This window comes from Ailuropoda melanoleuca, chromosome 2 (assembly GCF_002007445.2).
Source record: "Ailuropoda melanoleuca isolate Jingjing chromosome 2, ASM200744v2, whole genome shotgun sequence".
NCBI lineage: Eukaryota > Metazoa > Chordata > Mammalia > Carnivora > Ursidae > Ailuropoda > Ailuropoda melanoleuca.
In genome coordinates, this window is record NC_048219.1 from 176,171,188 (window position 1) to 176,193,221 (window position 22,034).

General features: G+C 32.4%; 1 protein-coding gene across 1 annotated transcript in view; it reads left to right on the top strand.

The window, feature by feature from the left end:
* The window catches only part of SPAG16 (sperm associated antigen 16), a 964,037-nt gene that overhangs the window by 24,088 nt on the left and 917,915 nt on the right, over positions 1 to 22,034 (top strand). Inside the window, exons 5-6 of the mRNA XM_034655122.1 lie at positions 5,839 to 5,976; positions 21,537 to 21,644. Of these exons, the coding sequence (XP_034511013.1) occupies positions 5,839 to 5,976; positions 21,537 to 21,644 (246 nt within the window). The remainder of the gene's footprint in view (positions 1 to 5,838; positions 5,977 to 21,536; positions 21,645 to 22,034) is intronic.

Below are 22,034 nucleotides of genomic sequence, written 5' to 3' on the forward strand. Positions count from 1 at the left end.
ACACACACACACACACTCTCTCTCTCTCTTCTCTCCCCCTCCCTCTCTCTTTCTCTCTCTCTCACATAATTAAGATATCAATTTAAAAGAAGTTTTTATCAAACATCCTTTCTAAATATTCAAATTTGAGGGATTTTTAAAAATCAAGAAAATGGAATATCTCCTGGGATTATATAATACAAAGCTCTTTCATGAAATACTTTTCTAATACATTCTGCATAATTATTAAGGGTAATATTTCCTGCATTAAGACATCCTATCAAGAGTACTACTTCATTTGTTTTATATCTAGTATAATGGCCTGCCTTTTTCTACTCACACAACTGATTGACTCTTTTTCTATAAATATTTCTTCATTTGAAAATAAGCAGACTTATATTTTCAAATGATGTTTAAACACAGATTTTCTTGTTATAATTGAAAATTTTAATAACTTATTGGTTATGAAAATCAGCAGGCATGCTGTCTTTATATTCCTTTACTATAGCAGTAATGTCATCAGGCATGTTTTCAGAGACCCAACATTCTTTAATGAAATATTATTAAATAATTGGATATAAAAATATGTTTGAGCCATTTTAAAAGCCATTCCATATCATGGAAAGGAAATACTATAATGTAGAAAGATGTTTTTAGTGTTTTGGGACTAAATCCTAATTTTAAATATAAGGCGCAATTTGTAATTTCTACTAATCTGTGATGTAATTTTTATTTGCTGCTTTTTTTGGTTCTCATCTACTGAGACCATGTACATAGAAGAAATCAGTTTTATTACTTTAAATTGCATATCTAAAGTTAAAAATTTAATGGAGAGAACTGTTTTTCATTAATGCAGTTTAGGAAAAAGAGCAAGTTGGATGGTAGAAAAATAATAGTATTCCTATTAAATTTGGAAATTGCACGAATGATTTTTGTAAAAATGTCCCTAAGAAATAATTATAAATGTATGAGAAAATACATTTTTGTAAAAGTAGGTAGATGATTAATTTTCAGTACTAATGAAATGAAAAATTAATGTGGCTCAGTTCCTTTTTTCCTAAGAAGATGTGTTCGGACATGTAATACTTACATGTTTGTCCAATCCAAAGTGTGAAATGATTCCTGTTGAGAAATCTGGAACCAAGTATACTCTTAACAATTAAGTGCTTGTTATATCATATTATCCTTTTAGGTTTAGCAATTTGAATTGAGATTAAATTTCAGGAAACTATAATGGTATTAGGACTTATAGAGCCCCTATATAAGCATGCCACTTAGTGTATTACAATAATCTTAAAGTAAAATTCGTATCTCTCTTTATTATATGGGTTTAGTAATACTGTGGTTCAAATAATTGTATCCTTATCACTTATTACAAAGTGTTTGTAATAAGATTACACAGTACTGAATATTTTTATTTCACATGAAACATTTTTTACTTTGATCAGAAACCTTTACTTATTCTGCATAGTAGGACTATAGGACTATTAAATATATTTTTATCATTTTTTATTACGGAGAAAAACATTTATAGTATTCATTGCTATGAATTCATTTAATCTTACAAAAGTTGATAATAAGTTTTCCCCATTGTTAGTTTGTAAAACAAAAACCTCAAAGTAAACAAAAAACTTGGCAGTATAATTGAACTTGTTGTCTTTCAGTCTTCAAAAAGTAATTGCAGTAAGTTCTTTAAATCTAGTGTCAGCAAACAAATCTGTTTGCTCTGTTTAATAAATAAAACTTTGTTGGCACATAGCCATAACCTTACTTTTAAGTATTGTCTGTGGCTGTTTTCATGCTATAACAGCAAAGTTAGTTAGTCACGTGGAGACCATATATCCTGAAAGCTTTTTTTAAATTTTAATTTTTTGCAAATTCTAAACTATTTTCTGTCCATTCACACACACACACACACACACAGATGTGTGTACGTGTGAATGTAGTGGGAATTTTTTCTATGAACCACAAAAAAGTCTGCACTGTGGGTTAGCAGTAGCTAATGGAATTTTTGTCTTAGTTGGTGAAATATTTTCCCTAACTGTCCCTGAAAACATGGAGGAAAAATTCTCATTTGATATCTGTCATTATCTAGGTGACTGTTTTCCTAACTTTTATATCCTATGTCTTGGGTGCCATCAGGAAGGAAAAATTGCTCTTGCAATTTTTTGCTCTTACGACACTGTTGATGTGTTCACTGAAATTCTGTCACGCTATTTGTCATTTGTGACAGTGGGCATTAAACTCTTTAGACAAGTATTATGAAAGCCTTTGTACTTTCTTCCTGAAATACATGCGTATTTTCTGTCTATGTAATTCTAAGTAGTTTATGGACCTTATGGTAAATATGAAGACCATTAATGTAATTTTATTGGCAATAATTTTATTGGCAGGTCTGTTGGTAGTAAATTTTATTTCCTGTTCCTAATAGTTATATAACAATCTTTTGTCCCATCTGAACACTTTTCAGTCTTACTCCAGTGTGAGTGTATAAAGAGGAAGAAATGAAAAGGCCAGGATATTTCCTTACACACACACACACACACACCTGAAACAAAACCAAAAAATCTTATGTAGGAAATACTGGTTTTACTGAGAAATGTATTAATGTATTTCTGGAGTTTGTAGATTAAGATTCCTAATTATCTAATAGTATTAGAATAGTTTTAGTGAGTTTAAAGTCATCTTTGATATTTTTACAAAGATTATAGAAATTTTTCATGATAAATTATTTTTGAATGTCCTCAGATATATATGATATAGTATGTGATGTGTTGTATTATGCTTGATTTGTATTTATTTTACCACATATTAATTTATTTACATAGCATTTAATTTAGACGACTACATATCACTTTTTTTCTTTCAAAATAATTTCTTTATTGATTTTTTTCTGTATTAAAGCAAGTTGCTGAAAACCAATTTTATGGTCAGAAAAATTTTATGGTCTTGGGGCGCCTGGGTGGCGCAGTCCTTAAGCGTCTGCCTTCGGCTCAGGGCGTGATCCCGGAGTTCTGGGATCAAGCCCCACATCAGGCTTCTCTGCTAGGAGCCTGCTTCTTCCTCTCCCACTCCCCCTGCTTGTGTTCCCTCTCTCGCTGGCTGTCTCTCTCTGTCAAATAAATAAATAAAAAATCTTAAAAAAAAAAAAACTTTATGGTCGAATACTTTAATCAATCAATCTTCTGAGATAAGTATAAATCACATTCTAAGTATGAATATAATAGCAAATTTATGATTAAATGGTTATCTATTTGTTGTTTTATAAATTGTGGCAAATATTACTTAATATTGATTATATTTTCTTAGCCTTTTGGATATTCCACAGGCTTGTCTTGCTGTTCTTGTTTAGTATCAGATAAGATATATAACACACAACCATATGACTATTAATGTGTAATATATTAATAAAATTAAGATTTATAATATGAAAATGCTGATAATTAAACATTTTTAAACAAATGTTTAGCTCATCTATAGCAAACTTTGTAGGGATTTCTTTGTGAATAACTATTACTGAAATGTTTTTCTATGTTTATATTTTTTATTTAGCTTTATTGCTATATATAATGTATACATATAATTAAAATTATAATTATTTACAAATCTGTAAATGATTATCTGATGTTCCTTCTTAATTCACTGAGGAAATAGAAGTTCTATAACTCCTGTCTCCCTCTCTACTAACTTGCCACCTCTGTTCTCAGACCTCCTCCTTCTCATGTGTCACAGAGGCTGAACCATTCATGCTGTCATCTAAGGCCAACCCTCCAGTTGTCTACTGGAGCCCAGCTCCTCTTACCTACTCAAGGACATTGCTTTGGCAATTGTCCCCTCTCTCTCTCTGTTTTTCTGCACTCTAAGCTTTTTCCCTCTCTGCTGGATCGTTCCCATAAGCATAATGTGTGTGTGTGTGTGTGTGTGTGTGTGTGTGTGTGTGTGTGTGTGTAATTTTTTTTTTTTTAAAGGCAGAAGACAAAAAAAACACCCTGAACTCCACATCTTCTTTTAAGTTCATCTTGATTTCCTAGGCTCCACTTTATCACATCTTCTTGAAAGGGTATGTTGCCACTTCCTCATGTCCTACTCTTATACCTACTCTAATGGCACTATCATCTCTACTGTGACTCTACTAAAAGTTTTTTTCAGTGCTGCACATTGCCAAATTCTGTGACTGATCCTTAGTACTCTTCCTATTCATCCTGTATGCAGCATTTGTCACTGTTGTTCGTGTCTTCCTTTTTGGAACCCTTCCTTTTGGAACACTTTATTTACTTGGTTCCTGAGCCACAGTGCTGCTGTGAGTGAGTAGTCACTCACTACTTCACTATCCCCTCTCATTCTTAGTCTCTGTTGGGTAGTATTTCCTTCTCTTACCAGTCTTGAAATAGTCCAGGAACTTCTCTTCTCTCTTTACTTTCACTTCCTAGATGGCCTAGTCCAGTCTTGTGACTTTTAAATAGTATCTGTTTACTGATGATTCCCCAATTTGAATTCCAAGTCCTGACTTTCTCTCTGAGCTCTGGACACGTATACCCAGTATTCATCTTCACTTGATTGCCTAGTAGACATATTGCATTGAACAAATCCTTAATTTCTCCAGCCACCCAATTCGCATTGCATTCATTCCCATCTTTGTAAATGGATGGCTTTTCCACCAGAAACCTTGGAATCATCTTTGACCTCTTTTATTAACCAACACTTGGCAGATGATTTGTAGGAAAATCTTTATCGGTTCCACCAATAAGTTGGCTCCACCTTTACAGCATGTCCAAAAGGGACATGTTTCTCATAATCTCTGCTGCTACCAACTTTGTTCATGCCACCATTCTCTCTCTTTTGGACTATTGCAACAGCCTCCAAACTAGTCAGCCTCTCTGATTCTACTCTTGCTCCTCTAGAGTCAGTTTCTTCAAGCAGATGCCAGACTAATATATATATTTTTAACAATAGAAGTTTCTTTTCTTTCTTTTTAATTTTAGTTAACATACAGTGTAATGTTGGTTTCTGGAATAAAATTCAGTGATTCATCACTTACATACAACAACCAATGCTCATGATAAATGTCCTCCTTAATACCCATCACCCATCTACCCATTCCCCCCACCTCCCTCCAACAGACTAATTTTAAAACAAATCTGACGAGTATCACTTGTATCTCAGAAACTTCCAGTAGCTTCAGTCTGATTCAGGTAAAATCACATTCCTCTCTCCTGCTTTATGCTGTCTTCCTGACCCACATCCCACCACTCTCTCCCTTTCTTCAGGTCCAGATACTCCAGATATACAGGCTTTTGGCTTTTAATTGTAGATGTCATGCACTTCCTTTTCTCAGGGTCTTAACATTTACTTTCCTGTCAACCAAGAATGCTCCTCTCCTTCGTATCTCCATGACTTGGTTCCTTAATTCTTTCAGTTCTCTGCTCAAATAGCACTTTGCCAGTCATACTTTCTGTGTTCAACCTATATAAAATAGCACAAATGCCCACATCACTCTCCACTTCATTCTCTCTATCCCTCTTATTCTGCTTTATTTTACTTCATAGAACATATCACTCTCCACACTAGAATGGATGGGGACTTGGACTGTTTTGTTAATATCACCAGTGTCTGGATTAGTGCCTGGAACAAGCGAGATGTTTGGTTATATGTACCATAATTATATTAGTACCTAGCAATTAATTATTTTTTTAAAAATTTAAATATATATTATGAATTTTGACTTTTTACTTTACAATAGTAATACCACAACTCATTTCTATAAATATCCCCTAGGACTTAACTTTTTGAATTGTACATAAATTAAGCCAATTTAGTAGAAAGAAACAACATAAAGCCTTTTGTTTGATTTTATCCTAGGTATGAGTTAATACAGAAGGGAGTAACTGAACTTAGAGATATTGGGAATGTTCCAGATGTCTACACGCAGAATATGCTTTTAGAAAATGAGAACAAAAATTTGAAGAAAGACTTGAAACACTACAAACAGGCAGCTGAGTATGTTAATTTTTAAATGACTTTTTTTTTTCTTCTTTTGAACTAAATAGGAGAGTTGAATGAAGCTAACCATGGTTAATGTACCAGAGCTTTAATTCTGAATTGAATTATATTTAAATTCTAGTTGGAAAGAATGTGAAAGGCTTCGCTAGCAAATTAATTGAACAGATGATCAGAACTCTCACAATTGCAACCTAGCAGGGGTTGGAATGCAGGGAATTGTATAGGAGATGGGTAATTTGTTACGTAACACTCACTTTCTTATGGTTTTGATAATCTTTTCATGTTCTGTGGAAATCTTCCCCTATGAGGATAAGCTAATTTCTAAAATAATAATAAAATTATAGAAGACAAAGAGGGTGGAAGGACCTAGTGTATTCCTAGTTAGAGGAATTTTGGTGTTTGAAAATTCCCCAATTTATAATCTCCTAACATGAATTTATGCATAAAAGAGAGACTTAACAGAAGCCAAATCTTTCTGAAATTAATGGAAGACTTAGTTTTTGGCGAACAAATTTAGGTAAACACTGTTATTCTGGCAAAGACAAATATGTGAATAGTGTTGACTAGGGATGAGTCTACTCATCTAAGACAATGTTAGATGGAAAATCAATGCTTAGATATGGAGAAGAGGCAGTTCATGCTTTGTTCATTATTTTTTATTAAACATACTCAAAGAGCGGTTTTCTCTGTTAAAGAATCATATCAAAACAAAAAATTAGATAAGCAGAACAACCATACAAGAACATATTTTTAAGATCTTTGTAAAAAAGTTTAATATAAAGAAATAAGACTTTGTATTGCAAAGTGAAGGAAAATTTTAAAACTACTTTTAAAAGGTGGTGGTAAATAAAAGATAATTTGTGTGATTATTTATTCACTTATTACTTACACTTGTAGAAATGTTTTTGCAATTTATACAAGTTTCATATTATCTCTGGGTGTGCTGTTTGACATTTTACATTTTAGAAGTGTATGATGATCCATGGTATGATAAGTTACTAGAACCAGCATTCTCTCTATTCTCAGTTCATTTCTCAGAAGTGGTTTGCTCTATTGGCCCTGATGATCACTGTGATATTGTAATAGACACCTAATGGATGCACTGGGAATTTGACACAGCAAATTTTTCAGAGTGCTGCCTGGCATGCTGTTTCAGTTCCTGATCTTCTTTGAATTATTGCTTGAGTTTGCTAATTTTCTTTTGAATAGATGGAGCCTCTTTTTGCAATGAGTTTTGCCATAGTGACATTAAATAATCATTGTTGATTACTGGTTGTTTATTGAATATTATATTTAATAACTATAATCAAAGCCATATAAACTATTACCTGTGCAAATTATTATTCCATAATTAAAACAGATATCGCTCAAATGAAATCTGATTCTTATTTGTGTTTACTAAACTATCAGTTTACTAAATGTATATAAAATTTGCTATATTTATTAAAATATAGTGTTAGTTTCAATGGTTATGATTATCATCTCTTAAATATATCTTATTTGATATAATTAAACTTTAACAGATTAGAAAAGGAAAATATTTATTTGCTTTAATCTACTTGACATGGAAAATTTGAAGGAAAGATGCTTGACCCTTAGTAGGTGCCTGATATTTATATCATTAAATGAATGTTAATCATATTGTGTTCTCATGACACCTTTTGGTGAAGCATGTCTTTGGAGCCTAATTCTGTTGGATACATTTTTTAAAATGGAGAATGAAGTTTTGTAAAATATTACCAAAACTACTTCCCTCATGTTATAAGTTTGCCCTACATTGTAATATTTTATCACACAGGTTTTTCAATTTGACTTTTGAAGATATTTTTCCAGTAGGGATTAGTAATAAATATGGGATTCCTTTTATAGAATTTACCATAAAGTTTTCCTTTTCAGGAGTAAGACTTTCTTAAAGCAAGGTAAGTGTAGATGTTAAATACTTTTCTAATAATATTTAGTATGTAAAAAGAGTGAGGTTTACAAATATGTTATCTATTGTCCTGATTATACTGGTAGCATTTAATGATGTATCTAGAAAAATCAGAGAAGTTATATAGCTATAAGCTTAGTATTTATCTAGAGAAAAGAGTTGCCATGGAAAGAGTATTGAACTTAAGGTTCAAATACCTAGCTTCCAATGTTCTACTACTTATTAACTCAGTTTTCTGATTGTTAAACTGGGAGTAATTATACATAAAATTATTAACTCCTAGGGAGTGATGTGATAATTAAATGAGACAATCTATATTAAAGAGCCATGTAAATCACAAAGTGCTTTGAAAATGTCAGCTATTATTATCAATATCTCTAAAGGCTGTCATCCTTGGATTTTTTTTAATCATCACATCATTAATATTTTTGAAATTCAACAATGATGAAGCATAAAGGAAGATGTGAAAAGGGAAATATTTCACTCTAAATTTCATTTGAATTGCTATAATTAAAAAAAAATGGTCCTTGTCTCTGTTGTAAGCAATGCCTATTTTAGAACGGAGGTTTTCCTTATCTTACTACAAGTATTAATTATTTTACCTAAAATATAGTTTTGCATATGATATATATATGTATGTATGGTGATGGATGTTAAGTGTACTTACTGTGATCGTTTTGCACTATATATGAATATTGGATCATTATGTACCTGAAACTGGTACAACATTATAAATAAGTTATACCTTGATAAAGTTTTAGAAATAAATGTTTGGAAAATTTCCTTATACATAGATGTTTTTAAGGGAAAAAATCTGCTGTTTAAAAGTGTTTATAGTTACATTGAAGGTAAAAGTTTTCCTGTACCCATTCCCTTAGGCAATTATTGTTCTGATTCCTATCACCATATATTGGTTTAACTCAGTCCTGAAGTTCTTTTGAAAGGAATCATACAGTATGTACTTTTTTCTGTCTGCCTCCTTTCACTTAAGATTTTTGAGATTCATACAGTTTTCTAAGTATCCATAGTTAATTTTTAAATTATTGAATAGTATTGCATTATGTGAATATATCACAATTTGTCTATTCATACTTCTTTTGATGGAAATTTGGGTTGTGTCAAGATTCTGCTTTGTATATGACGCAATTATGACATTCTTGTGTAAGACTTTTTATAGACACATAATTCATTTCCCTTGGGTCATGGGGTAGTTCCATAAAAACTGCCAAACTGTTTTCCAGAGTGGCTTCCAAATTTGATAATCTTTTTTGAAAAAGAATATAACTGTACTAATAATAAAATGCAGACCATTTGTCATTTATCTGTTTTTCCTTGTACATCTATTTGAATACTCAGTTTTACTTTTTAAAAAAAATTTTATTACTCAATTTTAAAATTAATTCATAGTAGATAAATATGTAAAAACCCATTTTTTGGTAACTTTTGACCGATTATGCAATCAATTAAGATCCCACAAAAATTTATTTCTGACTTACAACTTTGTTTGTAATTTGTGACCCCTTCAGACACATTAAAGAATAGGCAAAACATTCAAATGCAATTCCTTACAAAATTACTACTATACACTTAGACATATTTCGAAACTCAACATAATGAATTTAATTCACTTTCTCATTTTCTTGACATCTACTTCAATAATTCTTAGATTTAGAATTACTCCTGTTTTCGATATTCCCAAGTGGTTTTCTAATGTTATTTTTTTAAATTAAGTTTTCATTTTAATTCCAGTATAGTTAACATACAGTGTTATATTAGTTTCAGGTGTACAATATTGTGATTCAAGAGTTCTATACACCATTACTCAGTGTTCATCATAAGTGTGCTCTTAATCTTCTTTACCTATTTTACCTATCCACCCACCCACCTCCCTTCTGATGTGCTTTATTTTAAATGACTACCCTCAGTTAAAGTAATTATTATTTTTTTCAACAAGAACATTTTTTACTTGAAGCATACTTCAGAATACATGGTTCTAAGAATGTGTGTGTGTGTGTGTGTGTGTATGTGTATGTAAAACATTCTATTCAAGAAAAATAGAATACACATTTTCTTCAAGTACACACATAAAAAGAGACGTAATGAATAATCCACATTTAAGAAGACTGAAATCTTGTCAAGTATATTTTCCAACTACAATGGTACAAAGCTAAAGATCAACAATAAAACAAACCTGGAAAATCTACAATGTAAATATTAAATATTTAATATGTAAATATTAAAGGCACTACTGCATAAGTAATGGGCCAAATAAGAAAACAAATGGCACATCAAAATATGTCTCAAAACAAAAGAAAAAGAAAACACAATATTCCAAAACCTATGGGATGCAGCAAAAGCAGATGTTAGAGTGAAATTTATGCTATAAATGCTTGTATTAAGAGAAAAAGTACAAATTAACAACATTACACCACAGGGAACTAGAAAAAGATGATATTTAGCTGTAATTTAGTAGAGAAAGGAAATAACAAAGAAAATCAGAAATAAAATAGAGTCCAGAATAAACAATATCATAACATTGAAAGTAATGACGTTTTTCCAAAAAAAAACACCAAAATTGGCAATGCTTTAAGAAAAAAAAAAAAGAGAAGACTCAAAAACCAAAATGAGAAATGGAAGAGAAAATAATACAGCAGATAACCACAGAAATACATAGTGTGGTAACAGATTGCTATGAACAGTTATATACTAACAAATCAGTTAAATAAACAGATAATTCTTAAAGATTCACAAATTATCATGATTTAATCATGAAATTGGATCCAAGAAATAGGAAATCTTAGACCAATAATAAGAATGAAAATTGAATTAGGAATCAAAAATCTCTCAGCACAGAAAAGTCCAGGACCACATGGTTTGATTGGTGAATTCTACCAAACGTTAAAAAAAAAAAAAGACAATCTTTACCAAAATCTTAAAAATAATGGAATAGAGGAAACACATTCAAAATCATTCCATGAGGCCAGTACTATCCTGATACCAAAGCAGGATAAAAACAGTATAAGAACAAAAAAGTCTAGTTTGTCCAATATAAATATGGCTACTCCAGCTTTCTTTTGACATCCATTTGCATGATAAATATTTTTCCACTCTTTCACTTTCAATCTGCAGGTGTCTTTAGGTACAGGAACGTAGGGAAAAGTTTATTTTCTCAAACGAACTTTAATTCATGGCTCTGGTCTGCTACCTGACTAATTTTTTGAATAATTTTTTATTTGAGTATAGTTGACACACAGTTTTATTATTTTCATGTGTGCAACATAGTGATTCAGCTTCTGTTATGCTAAGCTCACCACAAATACAGCTATCATCTGTAACCAACTGAACCTCCCAGGCACCCCTCAATAGTTTATTTTGATATAGTCCCAATTGTCATTTTATTTTTTTNAAAAGTTTATTTTCTCAAACGAACTTTAATTCATGGCTCTGGTCTGCTACCTGACTAATTTTTTGAATAATTTTTTATTTGAGTATAGTTGACACACAGTTTTATTATTTTCATGTGTGCAACATAGTGATTCAGCTTCTGTTATGCTAAGCTCACCACAAATACAGCTATCATCTGTAACCAACTGAACCTCCCAGGCACCCCTCAATAGTTTATTTTGATATAGTCCCAATTGTCATTTTAAATGGAGAGATCTAGAATTTAAGCAACCTGCTACACATTTACAGAGTTGTTGGTTGAATGAAGACTAGAAAGCATCACTTGGGATCATCATATCTTTTACTGTTAAGGCATTGTTTCATAAGCCTTGTTTTATTTGGTAGTTGACATGCCACCAATATTCACCTCAGTCTGAGGTCCACAAAAACTGAGTTTCATTAATTAAGAACTTGTTTGCTTGATCTTGTTTTGTATCTTGACTAGTGCTTTATGTCTTCTCGTAATGTAGACTTTGAAAATATTCTCAATTGGATGGTTTACTCCTAAAAGCATCGTTGTACTTGTACTGTAACATCCTGCAGTCTGGCTTCCACCCCACCTATTCCACTTAACTGTGCATCTTATTTCATTCTTTTTTTCCTTTGGCTTCTGTGACAGCATGCTGTTCTACCTCTTCTGCTAACTCACTGACAAGCTTTTTTTTTTTTTTCCTTTTTCTTACCTCTGCACTGTTAACACTCTCTAAGGCTGTGCTGTCCAATATGATAGCCGCTAACTACATGTGGATGTTGACAGATACAACATGTGATGGTAAACTCTAGGAAGAAAAGTAACATGGTAAGGGAGACAGAGATAAATGGGGTGCAGTTTTATATAGAGTGGTGAGGAAAGTCCTGTATGATATCTGAAGAAACTGAGGGAGGCCATGTATAAACTTGGGAAAAGGGAATTCCAGGCAGAGGGAAAAGGAAGTACACAGAGCCTGTGGTGGGCACAATTTGGCTTGTTAGGGGGCTAGTAAGGAGACCGTAGTGACTGAAACCAGGGTATAAGTGGTAGAACCCTGTGTTAGAACTTTGCTGTTTTCCCTCTGAGTTGGATGTGAGGCCAATGGATAATTTTGAAGAAAAGCATAATGTGAGCTTGTTTTTGTTGGAAAGTGGACTGAATGGAGGGACTCGATGGAAATATGGAATACATTATAACCTGCATAACTTTCTTGTAGGTTGACTTATCTGGTTACAGCATAATAATGAAGTTAAACAAACTTTTTCTGAAGAGTTAGATTCTTGAAAGAACAATATCTCCTGTTATCAAACTCAGCATTACAAACCCCACTCAAACTTTAATTTAGAACAGCCATTGATACCAGGTCAGGTATTGTGGAGAGAGCAACACAATTCCATGATGCTCTACCTTTAACTAGATATAATAATACAATTATTACTCAGTTTCCTCATATGTAAGTGGGTTGGTATTATCTGTCCTTGAGGGGAATCATTTTAAAGTGTTTAGCACAATGTCTGTCACATGGTGACTGCTCAACAAAGATTAAACCAGTATTCTGTATTACAGCACCCTTTTTTCCTTTCATAACAATCACTAGTTTCTGGCTTATAAGTTTATATTTTATTTCCTTATTAATATTCTCTATACTCCTGTGAACTTGATGAAGGCAACGATTGTGCTTGACTTACCTATCGCAGGATAATGAACATAATACCTGGTATACAATATATATTAAGTAGGTAGAATAGCATCATCATCATTATCATTGTCAACTTTATTATTAGTAATAAGAAACACTGAATAAACACCAAAAGTAGTATTTTTTTCCAAAAGACAGGTACATAGCAATATATTGTTTACATATATTAACCTAATTCTGAAAAATATCAAGGATTTAGAAAGTAAACAAAATAGAATAATGAACCGCATGGGCCTATCAGTTTCAACACTTGACCATGTTTCTGCCATTTCATCTCTACCCCCACCCATACCCTACCCTACATCCACTTAGTATAATGTATTATTTTTATAGTTGTTTTGTTGAGTTATACATAATTTTGACAAACAGATAAAGTCTTGTCACTTCTATACCCATCTTAATGTAGAACATTTCTGTTTATCCAGAAATTCCTATGTCCGTTCTTAGGCATCTCTGCCCCTGCAATCAGTGTTCTGATATATCAGTTTTCTGGTATTTGATCAGTTTACCTAGTTAAGAACTTCATAAATGGAATCACAGAATGTCCATTTCTTTGTGTTTGACATTTTACATTCAGCATAAACTCTGTAAAATATATCTATGATTTTTGAATTTATCAGTTATTTGTTCCTCTTTATTGCTATGTAGTATTCTGTTGTATAGTGTTTGTCACATTTTGTTTATTTTTATATTGGATTGTTTTCAAATATGGTTCCTAATGAATACTACTATGAAGATTTGTGTATAAGTCTTCTTGTGAGAATGTGTCTTCTTTCTTTTGGTTATAAACTTAGGAGTGGAATTACTGGACCAAAGGGTCAGTGTGTATTTATAAGAAATTCACAGTCCATTTTCCAACAGTTGGGGCATTTTACATTCTCAGTAGAGGTCTATGAAAGTTCTAGTTCTACATTGTCACCAACGTTGAGTGTTGTTAGTGTTTTTCATTTTAGCCATTTTAGTAATTGTATAGTAGCAGCTTGTTGTGGTTTTGATGCATTGAAAATGTGTGTGTGTGTGTGTGTGTGTGTGTGTGTGTGTGTATGTGTATGTAGTTATTGGCTGCTCATTTCTCTTATTTTTTGTGTAAGTCCTGCCCATTTTTGGTCGGATTGTTTCTCTTACTGTTGAGTTGTAAGAGTTCTTTACATATTATGGATATAAATCTTTTGTCAGAACATTACGAATATTTTCTCCCTGCTTATAGCTTCACTCTTCAATTTCTTTATGGTGTCTTTGGGTGAGCAGAAGTCTTAAATTTTGATGAAGTCTAATTAATTTTTTTTAATAGTATTGCTTTCGATATTTTGTCTGAGATACTGTTGCCCACTCCTAGGTCTTGGAGATATTAGTCTATGTTCTCTTCTAAAACCTTTAAAGATTAAGATTAAGAATTTTTATTTCAGCCTATATCTATCATTCATTTTTGTATATGGTGTAAGGTAGGAGCTAGAGATTAATTTTCTTTTCTAAAGGAATATCCAATTGTTCTAGCACCATTCTTAAAAAAAATTCATCCATCATTGATTTTCCTTGAAATTTTTATTGAAAATCATTTGACCGTATAATTGTGGGTCTATTTCTAGACTCTATTTTGTTCCATTAATCTGTTTGTCTGTCTTTATTCTAGTATTACACTGTTGATTACTGTAGCTTTAGAAGTTCTTGAAGTCAGGTAGTGTTAGTTCTATAGCTTTGTTCTTTAAAGATACTTTGGCTATTCTGAGTCCTTTGTATTTCCATATAAATTTTAGAGTCACTTCGTCAATTTCTATAGAAAGGTAGGGGTTTGAGATTGAGTTGAATTTATAATATCATTTGGGAAGAATGTGTGTGTGTGTGTGTGTATACATATATTTATATATACATTTATATTTTTAAGGATTGATGTATTCATAAATTTTAGTATTCTATTTCATGGTATATCCCTCCATTTATTTAGATTATCCTTAATTTAATACTATGCATTTATGAAGGAGCTTGAAATTTATACCTTTGCATCTAATTATCTAATGTATATATTTTGTTATTATTTTGTGAGCTTTATATAATGGGAGTATCTTGTGCTCAACATAACCCCAGGGCCTACCTCTGATGAGTAGGAGGGGCTTAAGTGAATGTGTATTATTAACATTTTGGCTTTTTAATTAAGCTTTTAATAATTTTTAGAGTAATTAATTGATGATTTTGCCCCTTTTATACCATTCCTTTGGAGTAGGCATCATTTTCCCTTTATAATTGAATTTTTAACAACTTTCCATAAAGTTAAGTCTTGCGCCTCATTTAGAGTATTGTTGTCCTTTGCTGGGCTTCTACATTAAAGAAATATAATGCAGACCAGAAAAGTTTTATTGAGTGTACTGAAGGTTTGACAGAAAATAAAAACTGACTAGGATTGCTAATTAGAAGATGAAAATGTACTATTTAAAAAATAATGAATTTTTTAAATCTTCTGCCAGAAAATATGAACATAAAGACTAAAATTAAAAAGCAATTAATATTGAGGAAAATTTAGGTGCTTTCCTAAGCAGCCCTAACTTCCCTTACAAAATTAACTTTTGTATAAGGTCAAAGAGTATCCAACTTTTCTGAAGACCCATTTAATTTAATGACTTTCAGAAACAAACACTGTGGAAATAAAGATAATAATGAGGCCTATAAAATTTTATGGTTTAGTGTTTAGGTAATTGCTTGTTAAATTAAGAAGGTATTTTTTTCTGGACATGGGTATACCCCTCTCTTTTTTGGTTAAGTATATAAGGAAAGCTTTCCTTGAATATGATTGAACCCATTTTGGCTATCCAACAGTTATTCCAATATTAATATTAATGAGTTAAATGAATTCATTTATAACCAGTTGAAACAATGAAATAATTGGTGATTGTGTAATACTGTCACCTGAAGTTACTTTGATTTTTGTTTGTGCATGAGAAAAATACATGACAAAGATGGCCTACTTTGGTGCAAATAAGCAAGAAAATGTTTGTATGCTTCCTTTTGCCAAATCATAACAAAATAACCCAATAAATCTATTATGAAGTGGTCACGTAAAATACTTAGCTAAAACTTTGCAGTTAACAAAATTATTTTACTGGGGGCATTCATTTATAAATAATTTTTAAGAGCACACTATTAAATCACATTCACATTTTGAAACATGGAGTTTTGGGAACAGTGCTTGTATAATATAAAAGTATGAGTATTTTAATATTTTATCTTTTAATTGTAGATTTTGGTATGTTGGTTTTCTGAAGTGGGGAAATTAGTCATTCTGCCATCTCATTAAGAAAAAGCATGTACGAAGTATGTTCTTTATGATAAACAAGTCTAAATTGAATGCTTCGTCGAATAACTTTTACTTCATTGTACTTAAGTAGAATCTCTGGTGTCTTAGTAGGTTTGTTTTTAAATCACGAAGATGCTGTATTAATAAAAATATTGTATAGTTTAAAATGCTAATTGCTTATATGAATATTGTAAATTTTATTTTTTAGTACAAGTTTTATTTTCTTTTTATTAAGCATATGGGCAGCAGGAAGGTCATAACAGAAGCATCACCATGAAATGAATCTAAATTGTTTTACTGAGTAGACTTCATTTGTGCAAATAGAAAGCAAGTCCCTGAAAACCAATTTAATGGTCAGAAAACTTTAAGGTCTAATACTTCAATCAATTCCTATGCTTTCTTTCCTGGGATAAGTACAAATAGGCCTGTAAACGTATATTTAAAGAGGGAGCTGATGCACTGCTGCACATTTGTAGTTCTGCTTAAGAAACTTTGCGACATTATTTTTCTAAGTTTTTTTTAACCTTTTATGGCTTTACATTTCAGATAAGAGAAATAAAACATTAGCTTATTTATATAACTCATCAAGTTGTTGAAAGTAAGACAGCTTTAGTAGACTCAAAATAGATGTTCATAAAAGTTTAAATACTTTTATAAAGTTTTACAGTGTTACTAATAAGCATGTATCCTGATATTTTTGTCCATTAGAGGATATTTATCTACTGGCATGCCCCCTATTTTAGGTAAATAAATCAAGCTGTTAGAGAAATTGAGTATATCTGTTTTACAGAAATTGAATATATCTGTTCTGCTGTGCTAAATAATAATAGTGATGTGATGATAACAGTAACATTTATTGAGTATTTTTATGTGCAAGAAGGTATGTAAACCACTTTAAAAATGAATGAGAATTCTGATGGTATTCTTGTGTTTTCACAACAAAATATCAACTCAGCCTCTTATCTTTTTTTTTTTTTTAAGATTTTATTTATTTATGAGACAGAGACAGCCAGCGAGAGAGGGAACACAAGCAGGGGGAGTGGGAGAGGAAGACGCAGGCTCCCAGCGTTGGAGCCCGATGTGGTACTCGATCCCGGAACGCCCGGGATCACGCCCTGAGCCGAAGGCAGATGCTTAACAACTGCGCTACCCAGGCACCCCAGCCTCTTATCTTTTTAAATCACTCTACTTAAAGTCTGTCCTCCTCTTCACTCACTATTCATTAGGCACATGGTGGCAGAGGTATTCCCTCATTTTTGGTCCATCTTCATTAGGGTTAAAACCTGGACAGAATACATGGTTTGTTCATCTCGTAATTGGCATATTCCTCATATGATTTTTCAAGAGTGAATATTTCAGGCAACCATTTCTTGTACCTTCAAATTTGTTGGCATTGAAATGAAGTTGAGGGTTAGATGGTGGTAGTAGCCTTTGAGGATTGTGACCTGTTGTTTATATACTTGTGATAAAAACTACAACTTTTTTTTATTAAAATTGTTTTTATTATAAACTTGATATGTTATCATTTCCTGTCTGGAAGGATATCTATGTACATTTTCAGCCTTAAAGGATTCAATTGAATGTCTGCTGCTTAGACAAATGTGCTATATTAGTCTTTTTAGTAATGAGGAACTACAACTAAATACATATATTCAGAATACACTCAGAAAATGGAATATTGAGTGTTGAAGAGTTAGGCTTTGTTCACATTTCCAAAGAGATATAACTTGGGCTTTCCTTTTTTAAAAAAACTGCAACATTGGCAGTAAAATAAAGAACATGTCCAAAAAAAGTTCACGTTAAAAAATGCAGGAGGTTTGACGATTTGAGGAGACAGGAAGAAAGAAACTTGGAAGAATGGATGAGACATTTTCGCCATATGCCGCATGGGGCTTCATCTTGCAGTAAGAAGTCTCACTGATCACAATATGCCCCATTAGGGGCCTGAAAACCTAACCTCATCCTGCTTCTTTGACAGCATTCCAGTCTCTACTCCTCGGGGATTGCTTTGACATAGCTCTTCATGCAGAAATATATATTTTTTGCACTTATTTTTATGTGAATCTGTATTTTGAAATTCTGTGATACAGAGAAGCAGATTTATTCCACTGTGACCTCTTATGAAATGTAAGCACCTGAATTCAGTGCACCCATTTTTCAGAACATGGGCGTCTCAATGCAGTAGCACTTTGTCAGTTAACTAAGACTGTTACATAGCTACTTTTTCATTATAATTACATTTTACATTATTATATTGAAACTAATGTATTGTGGAGATAGGTGAAACATTCCCATTAATTTTTTACCCACAGCCTAGGCTTAGAAAGAATACCCTTGTTTGCTTTCTATCAGGGGTTTGCAGAAGGTATATCCAGTTGAAGAATGCTTCTGTATTACAACACCGATACAGAAGAAACTTTCTCATCAAGTTACCAATTATTCTACTAATGTGATCTACAGGTGGTACATATTTCTCATGTGCATTACCAGAATAACATCTGGGTTTCCCAGAACATATATGCTTTCTTTTTCACAATTATCAGAACTAAGTATCCCAATACGTTGTATTTTAACCATATATTCAAGCAAATTCAGAATTAAATTTTGTATGTCTTTTCCTTTATTTGTAATTATTTTGAATTATCCTGTTTTAAGTATGTATTTCAATTTTGTAAACAAACTCATTTTGAAAGTAGATGGATTATAAATTATTTTGGCAGCATATATTTAATTTCCTGTTACTTTAATGAATTGCGAATGAATATTTTTGAAGCTATAGGTAGTGGCCATTCATCTCCCAACCCCATAGGCACTATGTTGCTTAGAATCCTTCAGTGTGAATTATAATGGAATCTTTTTTTTTTTTTAATTATCTTTAGAATTATTCAGTACTGTATTTGAACTGATTACTTTTTTTTGGAAAGTAATGAGGAGTGATTTTAAAAAAGTTTTTATTTAAATTCCAGTCAGCTAACATACAGTGTAATGTTAGTTTTCAGGTCTACAATATAGTGATTCAGCACTTCCATACAACATCTGGTTCTCATCACGACAAATGCACTCCTTAATTCCCATCACCTATTTAACCCATCCCCTCACCCATCTCTTGTCTGGTAATCATCTGTTTGATCTTTATAGTTAAGAGTCTCTCTTTTTTTCCCTTTGCTCCTTTGTTTTATTTCTTAGAGTCCACATATGAGTGAAATCATATGGTATTTTGTCTTTCTCTATTTCACCTAGCATGATATCCTCTAGCTCCATCCATGTTGTTGCAAATGGTAAGATTTCATTGTTTTTTTTTAGGGCTGAGTAATATTCCATTGCAAATATGTATCACATCATCTGTAACCATTCATCAATAAATGGATGTTTGGGTTGTTTCCATAACTTGACTATTGTAGATAATGCTGCTATATAAACATCACGGGGCATGTGTACCTTTAAATTAGTGTTTTGTATTCATTAGGTAAATACCTAATAGTTCAGCTGATGGATTGTAGGGTAGTTCTATTTTTAACTTTTTGAGGTCCTCCATATTGTTTTACAGAGTGGCTGCGCCAGTTTGCATTCCCACCAACAGTACAAGAGGATTCCCCTTTCTCCATATCCTTGCCAACACCTTTTATTTCTTATATTGTTGATTTTAGCCATTTGGACAGATGTGAGGTGATATCTCAGTGTAGTTTTGGTTCACGTTGCCCTGATGATCAGTGATGTTGAGAATCTTTTCTTGTGTCTGTTGGCCATCTGTGTGTCTTCTTTGGAAAAATGTCTTTTCATGTCTTCTGCCCATTTTTTAACTGGATTATTTGTTTCTTAGGTGTTGAGTTGTATAAATTCTTTATATATTTTGGATACTAATCATTTATCAGATGTATCATTTGCAAATATCTTCTCCCATTCTGAAGGTTGCCTTTTAGTTTTGCTGATTGTTTCCTTCACTGTGCAGAAGCTTTTTATTTTGATGAAGTCCCTATAGTTTATTTTTGCCTTTGTTTCCCTTGCCTCAGGAGACCTATTAGAAAAAGTCGCTATGGCCAATGTCAAAGAGGTTATTGCCTGTGTTCTCCTCTAGGATTTTTATGGTTTCAGGTTTCACTTTTAAGCCTTTCATCCATTTTGAATTTATTTTTGTGTATGGTGTAAGAAAGTGGTCCAGTTTCATTCTTTTGCACGTTGCTGTCAACTTTTCCCAACACCGTTTGTTAAAGAGACGGTCTCTTTCCCATTGAATATTCTTTCCTGCATTATGGAAGATTAATTGACCATTTGGTTGTCAGTTCATTTCTGAGGTTTCTATTCTCTTTCATTGATCTGTGTGTCTATTTTTGTGCCAGTACCATAGTTCGGATTACAACAGCTTTGTAATATAAGAAGTCCAGAATTGTGATGCCTCCAGCTTTGCTTTTCTTTTTCAAGGTTGCTTTGGCTATTTGTTTTCTTTTGTGATTCTATATAAGTTTTAGGATTTTTTTATCCTAGCTCTGTGACAAATGCTATTGGTTTTTTGATGGGGATTGCGTTAAATGTGTAGATTGCTTTGGCAGACATTTTAATAATATTTGTTCTTCCAATCCATGAATGCATGGAATGTCTTTCCATTTCTTTGTGTCATCTTCAGTTTCTTTCATCAGTGTTTTATGGTTTTCAGAGTACAGATCTCTCACCTCTTTGGTTAGGTTTATTCCTAAGTATCTTATGGTTTTAGTGCAATTGTAAATGAGATTGATTCCTTAATTTGTTTTTCTGCCTCTTCATTATTCGTGTATACAAATGCAACAAATTTCTGTACATTGATTTTGTATCCTGTGACTTTACTGAATTCATCTACTGGTTCTAGCAGTTTTTTGGTGGAGTCCTTGGGATTTTTTATCTGGAATATTATGTCATCTGCAAATAGTGAAAATTTGACTTCTTCCCTGCCGATTTGAGTGCCTTTTATTTCTTTTTGTTTTCTGATTGCTGTGGCTAGGACTTAAAATACAATGTTGAATAAAAGTGGTGAGAGTGGACACCCCAGTCTTGTTCCTGATCATATACGAAAAGCTCTCAGTTTTTCCCCAATTTGGTTGATATTAGCTGTGGATTTTTCATATATGACCTTTATTATGTTGAGTTATGTTCCCTTTAAACCTACTTTGTTAAGGGTTTTTATCATGAATAGACGTTGTACTTTGTCAAATGCTTTTCTGGAATTAGCAGTGATTTTTAAAATTATTATTTTCAGCAAGGCTAGAGAAGATCTGCTGAAAACTCAAAAAGAACGTGATTTTCACCGAATGCACCATAAGCGAATAGTCCAGGAAAAAAACAAATTAATTAATGACCTCAAAGGGTAAGCTGCTAATATTTGTTGCCATATTTATTAAAGAGTTATTTAATTAATGTTAAGTAACTTGGCTATTGCAGAAGGTTTGAGGTAAAATAATCATTCAACATTTATTATTTACTGTATGCCAGACTATACTATGTGTTTGAAATACAAAGATAAGAAAGTTTAGGCCCTTGCTGTCAAGGTTCCCAGAGACTACTAGGATGTGTGATAGGGGAGGAGTTAAACTGAAATATTCTGCATTGTTGCTGTGCCAACCAAGGGTGGTCATCCTAAGCGGACTGGGAAGTGATAAGGTTCAGGGACCTATTTCTAGAGGAATTCTGAAGTATAAGTTAACAGAGGGAGAGGGAGCAGGGTGCTCTGGACAGGCAGTACATACTGTGCAAAGGC